Source organism: Crocodylus siamensis, chromosome 2, assembly GCF_052110815.1.
Source record: "Crocodylus siamensis isolate JL-2025a chromosome 2, ASM5211081v1, whole genome shotgun sequence".
In the NCBI taxonomy this organism is placed as follows: domain Eukaryota; kingdom Metazoa; phylum Chordata; order Crocodylia; family Crocodylidae; genus Crocodylus; species Crocodylus siamensis.
Genome location: NC_143396.1, coordinates 223,168,320 through 223,185,410, shown reverse-complemented (window position 1 = coordinate 223,185,410; position 17,091 = coordinate 223,168,320). Strand labels below are relative to the sequence as shown.

The 17,091-nt window shown below is 42.6% G+C and overlaps 1 protein-coding gene across 5 annotated transcripts in view; it reads right to left on the bottom strand.

The window, feature by feature from the left end:
• ZFYVE26 (zinc finger FYVE-type containing 26) overlaps window positions 1-17,091 on the bottom strand; it is a 73,511-nt gene that overhangs the window by 5,732 nt on the left and 50,688 nt on the right. For 2 of the 5 annotated variants that reach the window (XM_090033188.1, XM_090033189.1), the window contains 9 exons: window positions 14,457-14,590; window positions 14,118-14,338; window positions 13,268-13,415; window positions 8,883-9,092; window positions 7,944-8,162; window positions 5,428-5,625; window positions 4,005-4,207; window positions 2,298-2,439; window positions 551-610 (listed from right to left, as the gene is read on the bottom strand). In XM_090033188.1, the coding sequence (XP_089889314.1) occupies window positions 551-610; window positions 2,298-2,439; window positions 4,005-4,207; window positions 5,428-5,625; window positions 7,944-8,162; window positions 8,883-9,092; window positions 13,268-13,415; window positions 14,118-14,338; window positions 14,457-14,590 (1,535 nt within the window). The remainder of the gene's footprint in view (window positions 1-550; window positions 611-2,297; window positions 2,440-4,004; window positions 4,208-5,427; window positions 5,626-7,943; window positions 8,163-8,882; window positions 9,093-13,267; window positions 13,416-14,117; window positions 14,339-14,456; window positions 14,591-17,091) is intronic. The other 3 variants (XM_090033192.1, XM_090033191.1, XM_090033193.1) reach the window with 3 other exon arrangements.

The following is a 17,091-nucleotide window of genomic DNA, read 5'->3' as shown; positions in this document are numbered from 1 at the left end:
ACCCAACAAGCAAGCCCTGGGGCAACTTCATAGACTCAGAGGGGAGCAGGCTCAGGGCAGAGGTGATCTCTTGCACTTTAGTAGATAGTAGCCTATTTCTCTCTCCATATGGCACTCAAAGCCTCAACCTTCACATTGTTTGAGTGTTTTCCCCTTCCCCACATCCTTTGGTAGGATGAACAGACACCACTGTGTTCAGACACAGCTCTGGCTGACCTAGAGCTTCCAGGGCCATCACTGCAGTTTTGAAAGAGAGTTCTCTTGAAAAATAAGCTCAACAAAAAGAATAAATGGCAAGTAAATTTGAGGTCTTTTTACTCTAATGCTAATTTAAAGCCAGACAGTTCATACCCTTGCCAAAAAGGTGTCCCTGACAAGACACAGAAGTTTAGGATCTATGCAGCAGGAAAGTGTCTGCGTTATGTGAACATAGTAACTGATCTGAAACCTTTAGGACAAAAGATGCATGTGGCTAAGGGTCCCATGCTTAACTATGGTACTTCATAGAAGGATCAACATTACTTGCAGCAACAGCTCAGGTTTCCCATACCTGGAGGACTCTGAATGCAATTCCAAAACCTTCTTCAATGTTTTTCCCTTCCAACATGACCTAAGGAGAAATTGCAATGGTCAACTGTAGGACAGCAGCAGCACACTTACTCAGCAATATGCAAACTGCTCATTTGCTCAAAGTAGGGGTGTCAGACATAAGACCCAGGTAGCTGCTTCATCTGGCAGGCCACCACAAATTGGAGGGCATGGCCAGGGAGTGGCCTACTGCAGAATTCAGGGGCCTTGGGCCATGGAAGACATGGCGAGCAGGAGCAGATGGCACATCGCGGGTGTGGCCCTACTTCCTTGGCCATCAGCCCTGCCACTGCCCCATGCTGACCTGCTATGGGTCCCATGCTGGAGCTAGAACTGCCAACATAACATAGGGCATGCAGCAGTGCTGCCTCCAACTCTAGCTCCAGCATAGGGCACAAGGCAGAAACTGGAGCTCCACTATGTGCCCAGGTTGGAGCCAGATGTGCCACTGCTGCATGCCCTTGGGGGTGAAAACACCCCTGTACCCTGGGCTGCAACAAGGAGCCTTGCTGTCCAGATCTGGCACAGGATGCAAGGGGAGCTTGAGATCCCAAACACAAAACAATACAGGTGCTTAACTGCCAACTGAAGAAAGAATTTGGGGCTGTGTTACCTTTCACCAAAACATAGTTTATAGGCTTGCCAAAAGCACCTTCAACAATGGGAGACAGCAGGACCCACAGGAAAAGCACAGACATGAGTTATATCATCAATTAAGCCACTCTCACTGGATAATGCTAGGCCAGCTACTTCTTATCCTTTGGTTAGAGTTAAAATCATCTTTCATCTGTAGAGTTCAGTGCATTAAAAAAAAGGAAAGGCACTAGTAATTACTATTTGGAAGTAGTTCCCTCTAGACTTTTGGATTGTGAAAAGAATTTACTTCAAGCTTTTTAAGAGGAGAGGAAGCTCAAACCTGTGGCAAGTATGCCACAAGTGGCACAGGCATGTGTGTGGCATGTGGCAGATCAGGGAGGGAACAAGCAGCAGAAAGCAAAACAGTAGATCAGACAGGGAACAGTGGGTAGAAAGCAGAAAGAGCAGCAGATTGGGCAGGGGAAGGGGATCTGAGTGGCACTCAAGGAAAGTGCAAGGCTAGTTTGTGGCATGCCTGTTAAAAAGGTTTGCCCCCACTGGTCTAGGATAGGGGTTCACAACCTTTTTAGTTATGAGGTACCCCTCAGAAAATACCAGGTTTTAGTTTTCACACTTTTTGACTACAGAAACTCTTCTGTTACACTACGCACTCAGAAAGGCCGTGACAGGTCAGCATGTTTTCAACCTAGAAATAGGAATCCATTGCGTTAATCTTGTGAATCATCTTTGCACATCTAGAAGTGGTAATGTTCTGTGGCACTCGGTAGCATCTCTGAAAAAAATCAAGGCATCCCAGGATGCCATGGCACCTGGCTGAGAATCACTGGTCTAGGAATAGCATACCCAGCATCTGCGCAAAGAGTTAGATGGGATGACCCTCAAAGTCTATTCCAACCCTGTAATTTTTTAAAAATTATTTAAAAAAATATCCTGAACAAACATCTCCAAGTTGTACTTGAGTGTGATTTCCAGTGAGTCTTGCACTGAGAAGAGGTGCCAGATTAGTGCTATAGGAGCTAAAGTTGTCCTTTAAACCACAACACAGGTCAAGCTTAAGTGTCAAGTTTGTATTTTCAGAGAAAGAGCAATACATTTCAACTGGCTGCCAATACCTTGCAAGCTACATCCATCTTCATGTTATTATTTCCAAAAAGCGTGGGCAAGGGTAAGCTAGTTAGCTGAGAGGTCCCCGAGCTCTCACACCGATGCAGGAACTTGGTCACTTCCATTTGGAGCTCTACTGTGTTGATGTGCCTATGTGGGGAGAAAATTCTCACTTTGCTAAACATAAAGGAGCATTCACGTAACCAGTAATGGAGACCTCAATCCCCAGGTACTACACGTTCTTAAAAAAGGGGTCTCAAAACAGAAATAACTGAACTAAACAAAAATGGGATCTCAGCTGCAGCCAACATGGATATACAGTAGGAACAGTATTAATATATTAGACTATTTTGTCTACTGCCACCTGCAGCAGTGAAATGCTCTCCAGAACTATGCATTTAACATGCAATGTGAACCTCAGGCGAGTGCTTCTTAGCATTACTCAAGCACCAAAAAAGGAAAAAGCACTTAATTCCAGAAAAGGAGCAGCAGGGGAATTTGGATCCCCAGGTGCACACACCCTGGTTAAGGAGTTCAATTGGGGACAAAAAGAAAAACCTGTAGCAGAACCAAAACAAACATGCACACAGGAAAGCTGTCATTATAAGTGCTCCAAATGTTAGAAAAAGTATGGCTAAACTAAAGTTTCAACATTTGAAAATATGAAAATTCAGTTAGGGCTCCCAGAAACAAACCAAACGTGACCCAGAATAGGACTGCAAGAGCCGACTGCTGTCTGGATAACAATTTTAGGCAGATAAATGTAAACAGAGCATAATCTACTGCAAAGGTACAGCCCTTGGGGTGCTGCCTTTGGGCAGACTGTGGCCTTGAACTCAAGTCCTTGGCCTAACCAGCAGAGTCACTCATCCTGGCCTGCTGCCCCTACAGCTGACCACCCACATTGGACACGGCTGGCCTGAAGCCTCCATCAGGGCCTAGCCCTCCACCCACTCTCTATCAGAGTGGCTGGTCAGGGTCAGCTGACCCTCCACTTCCCACATATAAGCTCCTGAGTAAGAACAGGAAGTGTCCAGGTAAACGGGTTCAACCTGATCCCAGGATTCTTTGCTGCTCCTTCCAGCTTGTGTTCTACTCTCTGCTTGATCTCCTGGCTGCTTGACCTAACTCACTCTCTGCCTGATCTCTTGGTTTTCCAATTTGGCATGTTCTTAACATCTTGCTCTCAGATTGGCTTCCTGACTTGATTTGTCCCTGGATTTTTTCACTCCTCCTGACCCTGATCAGCATCTTGATTCCAAAGTAAGCCCAGACCTGGCTACCCAAGACTCATGACAGTGGGTCTTGCACTGAATCTGCATGCTGCATGTGGCATAGGTGCTGCATGCAGGGCCAGTCTGGCACATGACACAATCTAGTGTGTGGATCAGCCTTGCACTCATCCAGCCCATAGACCAGCCCCATAGTAATCATCCATCCCACAGGGTCTGATGAGTTTGACACCCGTGGTCTACTGCCTTTTTCAGTTTAACTGTTGTATTCAAGGTGGGTGCTAAACAACCTGACAGTGCCACGAGTGATGGTCTTGGTTAAGAAATATACCACTCATCTCAAACCCATGGTAGGAAAAAAAAGAAAAAGAAATAAAGGTTCTGTTTGGCTAAGCTTGACCTAAGACACAAATGCTTTCTCTAATCAAGACTATTTCAAGTGAAACCTCTTCCTCAGAATTTCATTTTCTGTTCTGCAGGTACCTTGAAACATCCACTGCAGACATTTTCTTCCGAAAAGTGCAAACAATTTTTTTTCTTCCTGAACTCCTTGAAACCTCTTGCAGATAGACTTTGAGATGGTCCTTGACCTTCAGGAGCCATTTCTGCTTGTCTCCCAGCTCTGTGTAAGACTTTGCCTTGTGAGTGAAGAACCTAATGCAGGTCATAGCAGCACGGACATGATCCTAGGACAAACATGAAAAAAAATCAACTTTGAAAGAAGGGTGAAGGGGGTCATGAGACCAAATCCATGACAATAAGCAAAGCAGAAGTGACTAGACAGTGTGTTATGTCATAAGGGGCCACCTTGTTTTTTTAACAATCAGAAAATTCCTAGTAGGTTATACACTTAAAGAGTTAACATAAAAAGACCCTGTTGTGGCTGGCAAATCCTTGTGCTTTACTGATATACAAGGCAACCCTACAATAAGAAAGACATGAAAACAGGAACAAAGTGCTAATATAGGCTCATTTAACACATGAAATCACAAAGGTTATATATAAACTGAACACACATGAACCATTTGACCCATTGCAGAAAAGTTGCCACCACCCGGTTGAGATAAAACAAGTATGTAGAGCACAGCATCATTACCCAACAATATGGGGTGGAAAGTATAGGAAGACACTTGTTCCTATTAAAATCTGAGACCTCTATAACATGTGCCACAGGGAATGGATCACCCATTTCCTAGTGGCTGCAATTACAATTGCAAGAGTCTGGAAGAGACATGACACCCCTAAAAAGTCACTGGCTATTTTCAAAAAAGTTTAGAAAGTTTTAGTAAAGGAAGAAGTTGTCCTATCAAGTCAGTGCCCTATAGGGGAGAAAGCAAAAAGATGCTTACTTGGAAAACTGGTGAACATTTTTGGAATTTGCCAAGAAGGTCTTCTCCTGTCTCCAAACCCAAAAATGATTTTTTTTTATACTGACAGGCAAATTCTATGAACAAATTTAGAATAAACTTAAGAGCACATTTAAAATAAATCTAAAATTTAAAAGCAGAGACATGTAGAAGATAACGATATTTGCATTATGCAGAGTTCTATGGAAAAGGAGTGGGTGAGTTATTATTTAGAGATGAAGAAACACAAAAGTAATACTGACGGAAACATAAAGGAAAATTGAAATGAAGACCATGACTTCTGTGGACACCGATTTGGGTTATGGTGGCATTGCTGATAGAAGATAAATATCTGTATTTACTTTTTTATATATTATTTGATAAGCTGGGATCATTAACAATAAAGTTAGAAAAAAGAAACTAGATGAAATCCAGATAAAAATATAACCCGACCAAGACATGTCCATGTAATATCCTTCCTTTGGGGGCAGGGGGGGAGGGCGGGAGGGCTGTACTCAATATTTCATCATCGACGAGGTCCCTGTCTACCCTCATCTTACCTTCATAAACTGCTGCAATTCATACAGAATGTGGTAGTAATTTTTCTTCTGCAAGTGTTTGCAGGCTGCTATCAAGTAGATGCCCCAGCTTTCCAGCCCTGGATCAATGGTTTCCAGCAAGTTCTCCAACATGTGCAGTTTTCCACTTTTATAACTTGGGACAAAAATCCCTTCAATGAAGACTTCTGAAGGACACTCCTACAACAGGTGAAAAGAAAGCCTGAGGCCACCAGCTGCAGGAATGGATATCTCATGAAGTTTCACAGTTTCATAGTTTGAGAGAACAGCAATGACAGAAAGGTTAATATTATGGAAAGAAAGTGGCGCCATCCTTGTTAAGGAATACAGTAAACTCTTTTTAAAAAGGGCACTGTTGCAGTACTTAAATCCCCACGTTCAGGGGATTGAGTGGCTTCAGAATTTAAGCCGATTACCTAGTGCAAGTTATAAAACCCAATATGCACAGAAATATTTTCATAAAATTATTCAATGAAGACAAAGTAACATGTCAATATACATCTCCCCCTGCTGAACTGCAATCATAGTTCCAAACATATCACCGGTTGCATCGGGTTTCACTGGGCTGCTGTTTTAAGTCTCGATACCCAAGCTTCAGTACTGGGTTTTCACCTTGAGTTGTTCCGAAGCACTTGAAACCTGTAGTTGGTAGAATGACTGCCTCCCACCATTGACCTCTCACAGAGTGTTCTCTTCAAAGAGAATTTACTTCTAAGACGACAGAAGGAAAGATGCAGTCTAAAGGCAAATCTGAACAAGCAGCTGAAAATATGGGCGGAGAACAGGCATCCTCAATTGCAGTTAATTAGACCACACTGGTGAAAGCAGAGCTGATAAGGCCACTTGGTTGTCACATCTGCTTGCATACCACTCCTCACCCCAATAAGATAAACCCTCTGCACTGCAGTAGGAGGGAGAAAACCTGTGGCTATTCTGTTAAACCCCTTGTTGCTCGCTGTCTGTGGACAATTCCTCCTTTAGCATCAATGCATGTGGCAGCAGGTTCTGCCTGAGCAGCAGCTTGACAGTGTCCCCTTTGACCAAGTGAAATGGGAGTGTGTGTGGGGTGGGGGGTGGGAAAGTAATCTTGTGTATATGCTGTGCAGTGAGCATGCAGGATTCCTACTGTCCACAGCTTGGAGCTGGGGCCCTGTGCAGCACAGGCAGCCTTATTTTCTCTTTTCCCTGGCAAAAGCTACTGTACAGTATAGTACAGTATTTCCTTGCTTAACATATGTATTAAAATTTCCAACAGCTGGTTTGTGGGGAAAAGGTGGGGTGTGTGTATGTGTGGTATGTGGGAAAATATGGTAATTATTTATTATTAAACTAATTAAAAGATGGAAGATAACAGAATTGGGTATTTTAAGGAATGTTTTCTCTAAGATTTATGTGAGTTCCAGACAGGTCAATGAACATAAAGTACAATCCCAAAACACCTTGGAGGTTTTTACTTTTTCAGCAGCTTTCAGGCTGCTGAGAAGTTCTGGATTTGTATTTCTGGAGACCAAAATCTGTATTGTTCCCCTCCCCTCAGTCACCCTTTCCCTATTCTTAAAGAGGATTGAAGAAGCACAAGTCTTTCTGAGTCATTCACAAAAATAGTATCTCCTTGCTCCGCCAGTGCTCATCTTTTTGTGCATTCTGAAGCCCTCCAATCTCAGGGAAGTTTCTGTACAGTCATAAATAGAAGGCATTACTTTCACCAGATTCACCTAAATCTACACCAGTATTTCCCAACCTTTTCCAGCCCAAGGCACACTTACATTAACAAAAATTTTTGACGACACCTGTTAAGGCATTCCCCACCCTCATACCTACTGTAGCTCATTGCCATGGCAAAATTCTGTGGCACACCTGTCCATTTCTGATGGCATATTTTTGTGCCACGGCGCACTAGTTGGGAAACACTGGGCTAGACTGCTACAGCTGCTGGATTCCCTAATTTACAGATACAAGAACACAGTCCTGTTCTTGATAAACCACATTCTGATTAAACAAGCTCTTGGCCATGGCAATAAACAGAGAAGGCCACTTTGATGATAGCTTAGGGTTCTTTGCATGTCAGAGACCAAAAAGACACTTCCAACTGGACTGCATAATAGCCAGCCTGGGATTTTGGCTATGAGAACAAAGGCTTGGGAGTTCTGATGTGAGCACAATGAATGACACAGGGCAGTACAGATCAGTTTTCTCTGCCCTACCTATTTCTTCTTTGGTATAGCAATGGGGTGATATTACAAGGTTCTTCATTTTCATAAATTAACCTTGTACCAGAGGTCAGTTTTCTGGAATAAACTTGTGGTGTTGCTACTAGTCAAAACACAATTTACAACCTCAATAGGAATAGAGGAGTTCAGGATTCTGTAGAGTTGGCACAGATGTTGCACAGTCCTGGTTGCTATTTTGAATGATCTCTGAAGAACTCCTGGCTGCTTATTAAGCTTTCATTTAGATGATAGAAGAGGATCTAATCATTCACCTATTCCATTACTCACCTTATTTAACAAATGTAGTAGTGCTTCTCGCATGCAGTCATGTCTCATGTAAAAGCTTATAATTCCTAGGTTGGTGCCATAATTGTGTAAATAAAACAAACACTCCTGATAGTAGCTGTTGTGTTGGATCTTCCCTTCAGAAACCATCTCCAGAGACAGACTTCGTGTCCTCAGTGTTGCTTCCAACTCTCTCAGGGTGGCAAAGTAGTCATCATCCTGCTGTTAAGAAGAAGAATAAGCTATACAGAAATGTCCAAGGAGGATAAAACAAAAGGGGTGTTGTGTAGGGTTAATCCTCTCTACAGCCTACATCTTTCATCCAACCTCCTCTCTTCTTTTACAGGTGGAATGAAACTCCATCCAAACTGCCCAGACAAATGATTTGACTCACTGACAACAAAAGGTACTTATGCAAGGTTGTAGATATATGCTTCTGTTCTCCAGAATGGACAGAAGTGTATTTTAAGTTTTCACGGCTGATATGCAGCATAGTGGACATTCAAACATGCATTCAATTCCCAGATATGCCATCTGCTTATAAATTTCAGCACCAGCATTGGAAAAGGATCTCTTGGGATATTGGCTGACAAATTCAAAGCATTACTAGGGGTCTGAATAATTTTGGTACTTACTTACAGCAAACCCGAATCACACGTACTCTAAATAAAGAATGTCCCAGAGGGGAAATACAGAGATTCCTAGCTCCTCTGTGGGATGCAGCCAGTGTAGCACCTCTATCAGTTGCAGCATTTGTGGTGCAAAACTTAGCACTACCCATTCCAATGTGTGTCAAAGAGAAAAACAATTCCATGACACTCCTCCAGCATTTACTTCTATAAAAATACTCTGAAAGCCCGCACCAAATCCCGAGCACTTTGACAGTTTTGGGACAGTCTTCTGAGGGTGGAGAGAAGAGGGAGTAGAATAACAGGCTCTTACCACCAACAGTATGGGTTTCACTGTGGACTCCAAGTACTGAATCACATCTTGGACCAGCCTCGAGCCATGATTCAGCTGGTTCAGGTCAAGAGGTGGTTTTAGGCATCGGCTAAATTTCTCTCTTGCTGCACTTAAGGTCCCAGCTTTAAGGCAAGCCATGCCCCAGGCATGCCATGCTCCACTGGGATCCAGCCCCGTCTTTGTAGAAACCTAAACCCAAACCACTGATTAGTAGTACATGACAAATATAGCACAAGGTTCCCAGGCTAAATCCATGACATTCTACTGCCCAAAGAAGAAAGATGTCACTTATTGCAAACCCCCCCCCCACTAATTCCCAATTAGCAACTATTTACCAATTACTGCACTTCTAACAAATTCTGAATTTGGAAAGATCTTCCTACTGCAGATGTAATGAAAGACTTGAAAAATCTACCAGAAATCAAGGAAAGATTAGTAAAAAAAAAAAATTTAAATTCATGAAGGTAAAATTTTCTCCTTTAGCAGAGATTTTTTTGTGTTTTATTACTGGATGGATATTTAGTCTAAATGGAAAGTTGTAGTTTCTATTGTAAATAACTATTGATTCTTAACAGCAAAATTCAGTTCCATGCAATTTCACTGGTTGAAACATAGTCCAAAGGATCTTTAGTGGAAAAGTTTACGTGCAGAGACTGTTTTCGATTAACAGTTCACTTATTGCTGCTGTGTATTCCCTCCTCTCCCATAAATCTTAATCTTATTGGTGATATCATTATTTTTAATAAAAATGAACTGCAATTATTTCCAGAATAATGAACGTAAAAGAAAGGCTTATGAAATCATGGGAATTGAGAGGATGCAGAGAAAGGGTATGCCACAACCTAATAAGCTCATAAAGCTTTACCCTAATAGTTGTCTCACAAGTGAAAGGAAGTCAAAGTTCTCTTAGCAGGGACTCAGAATGTCATTAAGCTCAAATGGAATCACAGGAGCACAGAAGGTGCAGATAAGAAAGATCTATTTACTGGAAGTCCTTGCTTTCCTACCGGATGCAGGATTCCTCTGTATGTTGAATTCCTGGGTTTTGCATCCATTCTAGTTTTAAATGTGGGCACACAAGGACCATTTTGCTTTAACAGTTCATCTGTTGCTGCCACTTGTTCCCTGCCCTCTCAGAAGTCCTAATTTTGTTTGTGGCTTTATAATCTTCTCCATAATGATGAACTATGATGCCACAAAAAAGGCCTAAGAAATCATGGGGCCTGGAGGAGGCGGACAGAATAATCCACACCCAAGGAGCTCATAGATTCATAGATTGTGAGGCTGGAAGGGAGCCTGAAAGCTCATTGGGTCCAGCCCCCTTGCACCAAGCAGGAAAAATAACTGGGGGTCAGGTGACCCCAGCAAAGTGACAGTCCAATCTCCTCTTGAAGATTCCCTGGGTAGGTGATTGCACCACCCCTGGAGGGAGCTTATTCCATAGTCTGGACACCCTAACTGTGAAGACGTTTTTCCTAATGTTGTGCCTGAATCAATCTTGCAGAAGTTTGTAGCCTTTACTCCTGGTTCTCCCCTTGGGTGCCCTGGTGAACAGTTGCTCACTGAGCTCTTGATGTACTCCCCTAATGTAGCAGTGAGCTGCTACCAGGTCCCCTCTCAGCCTTTTCTTTAGGCTGAAGAGTCCCAGATCCCTCAGCCTTTCCTTGTATGGCTTGCCTTTTAAAACTGATCATACGGGTGGTTCTCTGGACTCTCTCAAACTTGTCCACACCTTTGTTAAAGCATGGTACCCAGAACTGGATGCAGTACTCCAACTGTGGTCTCACCAGTGCTGAGTAGAGTGGAAGAATCAGGATGCAGTACTCCAGCTGTGGTCTCACTAGTGCTGAGTAGAGTGGAAGAATCACCTACTTGGCTTTGCTGGAGATGCACTGATTGATGCATGCCAGAGTATTATTTGCCCTACTGGCTACAGCATTGAACTGCCAACTCATATTCATACTGTGGTCTATTATTACCTCCAGGTCCCTTTCATTCATGGTGCTAGTCAGCTTAGTGCAGCCAAACCTCTAGGTGTGCTGGGACTTGCTCGTCCCAAGGTGGAGGACTTTACGTTTCTCAATCTGCCCACTTGTCTAGGTCCGCCTGTAACCGTAGCCTATCTTCAAGCATAACCACGCTCCCCCATAACTTGGTGTCACATCTGCAAGCTTGGCCAGTGAGCTCTTCACCCCCATATCCAAACTGTTAATAAAGATGTTGAAAAGTATTGGACTGAGCACCGACCCCTGCAGGACACTGCTGCCTACTTCTCACCAGGACGACACAGATCTGTTCACTACGACTCTCTAGGTTCTATCCTGCAGCCAGTTTCTCATTCACCTGACTGCCTTGGAGTTAAGCCCACAATCCTCCAATCTTCTCACAAGGATATTGTGGGATACTAAATCAAAGGCCTTTTGGAAGTCAAGGTATACAGTGTCAACCTGCTCTCTCATGCCCAGGTGGCAAGTTACCTGGTCACAGAAGGAGATGAGGCTGCCTGCGCTGAAGCCATGCTGGCTGTTATTCAGAATCTTACCTTCTGCAAGCTTATCGCAGATACAGTCCTTGATTCTATTGTAATAGTAGGAAGGCATTATTCCTACCATGTTCATCCTGTACTCTACCTGGTGTCGTTTTCCCCTTGGTCCAGTGAAAGATGGAAGCAAATTAGTCATTCAGAAATTCAGCTTTCTCCTGGGTGCTAGCAGCCAGCTCTCCTGAGTTGTTGAGCAATGACCCCATACTTCTATTTGTTTTCCTCATGTTCCCTATGTACCTAAAGAAGAACTTCTTGTTGTCCTTGATTCCCGTTGCTAATCTAAGTTTGGTCGCTGCTTTAGCCCGTCTCATCTGTTTCTTGCAAATGCGGGCCATTGTGGAACAGTCCTCCTTGGGGCCCACCCCAAGCTTCCATTGTTTATAAGCCTCTTTCTTCTTTCTTAAGAGGACTGTGATTTCCCCGTTTAGCCAAGAGGGCTTCCAAGCTCTTCTGTAACCTTTTCTCTTCATGGAAATGGACTTCCTTTGTGCTTCAAGGATCGCATCTTTAAAGGAACAACCACCCTTCATGCACATCTTTTGCCTTCAGTCCCTGGTCCTGCAGCACTTGCTCTACTAGTGACCTAAACTTGTTGAAAATTGCATTTTTGAAGTCCAAGACTTCAATCCTGCTATATCTGATTTGTCTACCTTATGTTGGACAGCGAACATGATGGTTTCACGGTTGCTGTCACCCAGACTTCCCTCTATATTTAGGAAGGTCACCAGGTTGTCTCCTTTGGCCAGGACCAAGTCTGGCAGAGTGCCACCTCTGGTTGGCCCATGCACCTCCTGAGTTGGGAAGAGCTCCTCGACACAGATCAGGAAGGATCATGACTGATCCAACTTGTCCGAGTGTTCCTCCCAGAAGATGTCTGGATAATTGAAATTGTCCATGATGACCATGTCACATGCGTGTGCGGCCTCAGTCAATTCTTGGGTGAGATCGAGATCGAGTTCTTCCTCCTGGTTTGGTGGTCTGTCGTATACACCTACAGTTAGGTTTCTCTTACGGTGCACCCATGCCTCCTCCCCACAACTTGACCCAGAGAGGGTTTCAAACTGTCCATTTTTGGAGCCGATGTCAGCCTCCAAGGAGCTGTGCTGCTCTTTCACATAGACAGCAACACCTCCTCCTTTCTTCCCCACCCAGTCCCTTCTATACAGGGTGTAGCCCTCTCCAGCTACACTCCAGTTGTGTGAGGAGTCCCACCAGGTCTCCGTAGTCCCTACTAGATCATAATGCACAATGAAGAGTAGGTCTAGCTCCTCCTGCTTGCTCCTCATGCTCCTGGTGTTAGTATATAGGCTTTCAAAGTATAGTAAAAGTTCTCAAAGCTTTACTCATCACAGCTGTTTCACATGTGAACGCATGTCAAGGTTCTAGCAAGGACTTTAGGTATCATTGTGGAATTACACAAGGGTAGAAGCTGCAGAAAACAAATACCTACTGGACTGGAGGTCCTAGCTTTCCTATTAGATTCCGGATTCCTCCATAAATTGCATTCCTTGTTTTACATCCTTTCAGGTTAACTCTCCCAAGCAATGGGGCTCCCATACCACTTCCCTTGGGGCCAACTGGCTCCCAGCATAAAGTACCTCGTAGCAAAGAAATTAACATTAAATATCAGGGGAAAAGGGTGCACCCTCTCAAAATATAATCCCTCAGTTGTGACCAAAGTTCAGTAACTACTTTGTATTTTAAAGTGTTGTCTGTTACACACATCACAAGAATTAAAATCAAATGGGGAATACAAACAAAAACAGTAAGATTATTAAAAAGAAGGACTTCATATCTTTGTTTCCTCCACTCCTTTTACCTCAACAGCCAACTGATAATATTCTGCTTCCAAAAGCCGATTTCTTAGCCTTGTCACAGCTGCTGGCTGTAGAATCTGATCCAGAGATGGGACAGGGCGATAGGCAGCAGCAACCAAAATATTCAGCACATCCACCTTGCTGATGTAACTATTAGGAAGGAGAAAAGCAAGCAGAAACTGAATGAGCACATATACATTCAACGTGTTTTCACGCCCTAACAAAACTAAACAAATATCTTTTGGGCCTCGTAGGCACCAAGACATCTTTTACAATGGTGGTTCTCAATCATTGGTACTTCCAAGTTTCACACTAGCCTTTCAGATTAATCTTCATAAATTAATGCACTGTCTTAGACTCTTTTTACTGCTGCTGCTACCTGCTTCTCACTTGAATGTACAGGTTAGTGCATTCCTCAAATGCAGCCCATAAAACAAAAATGAAGACAGAAAAGATCTGAGTCTAATTTTGAGGATTATTTATTCAGCTGGTTGGAAGCCATATATTCTACTTCTCACTATATTCCTCTTGACGTGAAGCTCTAGAAAGGAATAAGGTTCAAATTCCTGACACGTTCCACTGTAAAACTTTATGCTAAACACATCGCTAAAACCAGCAAAACATTACACCAAAAAGATCCCCAACAGCAGAGGTATCAAATTTAAATAGTCAGTGCAAACAGCTCTACTCAGAATCCAATTTTCTCAATAACTTTTCTGAATACATGTAGCCTTTAGGAACACTAAACAGCACCTCTTCTTAACACTGCTTGACTGCCTCTTTAAAAAGATACACAGGACTAAAGGTCTTGACAAGACTCTTGCGAGTCCCAAAGGACAACTATCACTTTACCTGTCACACACAGCTAGAGCCTGGCTCCTTCCAGCTTTGACAAACATCATCTTGGCACTGAAAAGCAGTTGTTTCATGATGTCCATGAGAAGCCCGGCATCCACTTCAGGGTTAATCAGACCACGGGACAATCTGCAGCAATGCTCTATAAGCTGGTGGCCACATGCTATGCTATCACAGTGTAGACTGAGGATGGCAATACACAAGGAAGAACTGGGAGCCTGACAATTAAGAGGGAAAGAAAGACTACAAAGCTTTTGAAAGACACACTGAAACTGTATTTACTGACATTTTTTGAGGAAACTACATTGGACTCCTCTTTCCTTCTTCCTCTCTCACCTGTTCATAATAAAATTCACTGCGCACAATTTTATTCTCTTCTTCATTCAGAGAAAGCAGCCACTCAAGTTCAGTTGCCTTTGGTATTCGCATCACTGCAGAGTAACCCAAGTATTCATTTCTAGTCATTCCTGCTGGTGAGAATGAGCAACCCGTTAAATCAGAATAGCACAAAGGGCAGCAAATGTGGCTGAAAACACCACGAAAAGTTCTTGTGTATATAAAGAAAAGTTCTTTTGTATATAATAGTTACTTGTGCTCTTCTTAGTAAACAACTGCTCAAAGTCAATGGGATAAAGCAATCTCATGCATTGCATTCAGCATGCAAACAGAACCAGAAACATTTCTTCCTGTTGTTTCAGGATGCAAGCTGAGTCTAAATAACATTCACCTCCAGCTAACAAACACTCAGGTCCTTGAAATGAATTTTCAAATTATTTGAACCTTTTTATGCCTCTTAATGTCAAAATATATCCAACTTTTTCTTTGACCTTCCACAAGCTAAAATATTAATATTTACTGGTCAGAAAAGGGGAAGAGAGAAGTGAATTGGGAGCTTAAAAAGGGACACTGATGAACACATTGTAGGAGGTACTAATGATTTAACTGCTAATTTTCTTTTTCAGATTTGGGTTGATGGATCTGCAAGCTAGCAAATTTCATTCCAAGATGAAGGTCTTTGTGAAGGGACAGTTACCTATATTTTTATGGGAAATTGCATTTTTGACTTGAAAAAATTCTTAAAATGCCTTTCCATCTTTTTTTTTCCAGGTAAAAGCTCACGTCTTGTTTTTCCACACAAGATTTACAGTTTTCCACTATTTTCTCCCTTTTTGTTGAAATTTTTCCATGGGTTTTATTTCTTTCCATTATTTCAAATCCAGATCTAGTCCGCTACATTGTTTGGGACATGATTTTTTTAAAGCATCCAGAACCTGTTGTCCTAGACTAAAGCAAAACTGCTTGTTTGAGGGGTGAGACCAAACACATTTTCAAAGGTGCAGCACTTCAAACCATAATGACTAAGAGTGTCTGCTGTAATCTATACATCTATAATCAGGGTGACCACACATCCGAAATTGGCTGGGACAGTCCCAGATTTCAGAGACCAGCCCCTGATCGCCCTATCTATAATGGAAGGCTTGGGAATTTCAGGTGACATACAGCATTTGCTTGTAGCTTTTAGCCTCAGTACTGTAATGCACGAGATATAATAGTAAGGGAAAAAAAAAGATACTGGGTCATTCCAATTACTAAATTGCCTTTTTGGTCCAAACCTGAATTCTGAACAGAGAATTATTCTGCTAAAATTGAGAGCTAGAGCTAGACTATTCTCAATGGTGGTAGATGACAAAACAAGAAGCAATGGTCTCAATGGTCTTTGCAACAAGGGAAGTTTAGGTTGGGTATTAGGAAAAACTCTCTCACTAGGAGGGTGGTAAAGCCCTGGAACAGGTTAGTCCTAGATAGAAAGGTGGAGGAATCACCATCCTTGGAGGTTTTTAAGGTCTGGCTCAACAAAGCCCTGGCTGGAATAATCTAGTTGGAGATGGTCCTGCTTTGAGCTGGGGGGTGGACTAGATGACCTCCTAAGGTCTCCTTCCAATCCTAATTGTCTATGATTCTATGAACTGCTGTAAACAGACAAAAGCTGTCTGGCATCAGAAATCAATTTAAAATGCTTTGCTTGGATTCGCTGATTTGATAACTGACTGATAAAAGTGAAAAGATATTAAAAGTGGCAACAGTGCTACCATCTTCCCATCACCCCTCTCTCTCCCCAACTTTAACACTCCTTTCCTAAAGACCCCACTCTCAACACAGTACAGGATTTTTACCCTCAAGATGGGAAAATGACAGAGACTTCATTATTCCTATTGATTTGAACAGACCAGACAGATACTATAGTGATGAAAGCAGTATAGAATATCAAAGATAAATAGAGAATTATGCCCAAATGGAACTAGGAGACAGGGCCAGATGCATATTAGGACAAACCAATTGCTTCAAAACAATAAAGTTAGCATTACTCTTCTAGAATTCTTTCCCATTTCATCTGAAAGTCTTGATTCCCTTGCTGCTGTTCTCTCTTGACAAATTTCACAGGAGGTACATATGTCCAATGAGATAAAAGTACAGGAAACGTCAGACAGACAGAAATGTGAAAGAGATGCGAGATGCAGCCACTAGAAGTATTATTTTAACTCTTTCAGTCTCTCTTTGCCTTTGTCAAGTCTCATATACGCTGTCTCATATACACTGCTCTTCACTAGATCTCTGCAACTCCTCTTGCTTATAGTAACGAGATCTGTTTTAAAACAGCAAAGTGCTTAAACAGTCTATTTTCTTCTCTAGGAGAGAGAACCACAGAAGGGGAGAAAATACCAACTGTTAAGCATTTCATGAGCTACCAGAGAAGTTTTATAACATTTAGGATTTAGGGAGAGTTTCAGTGAGGGCCTTGTTACACATTAATTTTGGGTAACTCCTGAAATTCTCAATGGTTGATGGTAACTTAAACCCCTGGATTGTCCGCACATTAATACCTTTAAGTGGCTTAAAACACTCATTGTATGGCACAAAGTTACGCCACTCCAGGGCAGGATTCTCTCTGATCTGCACTACCCAGCTCCTG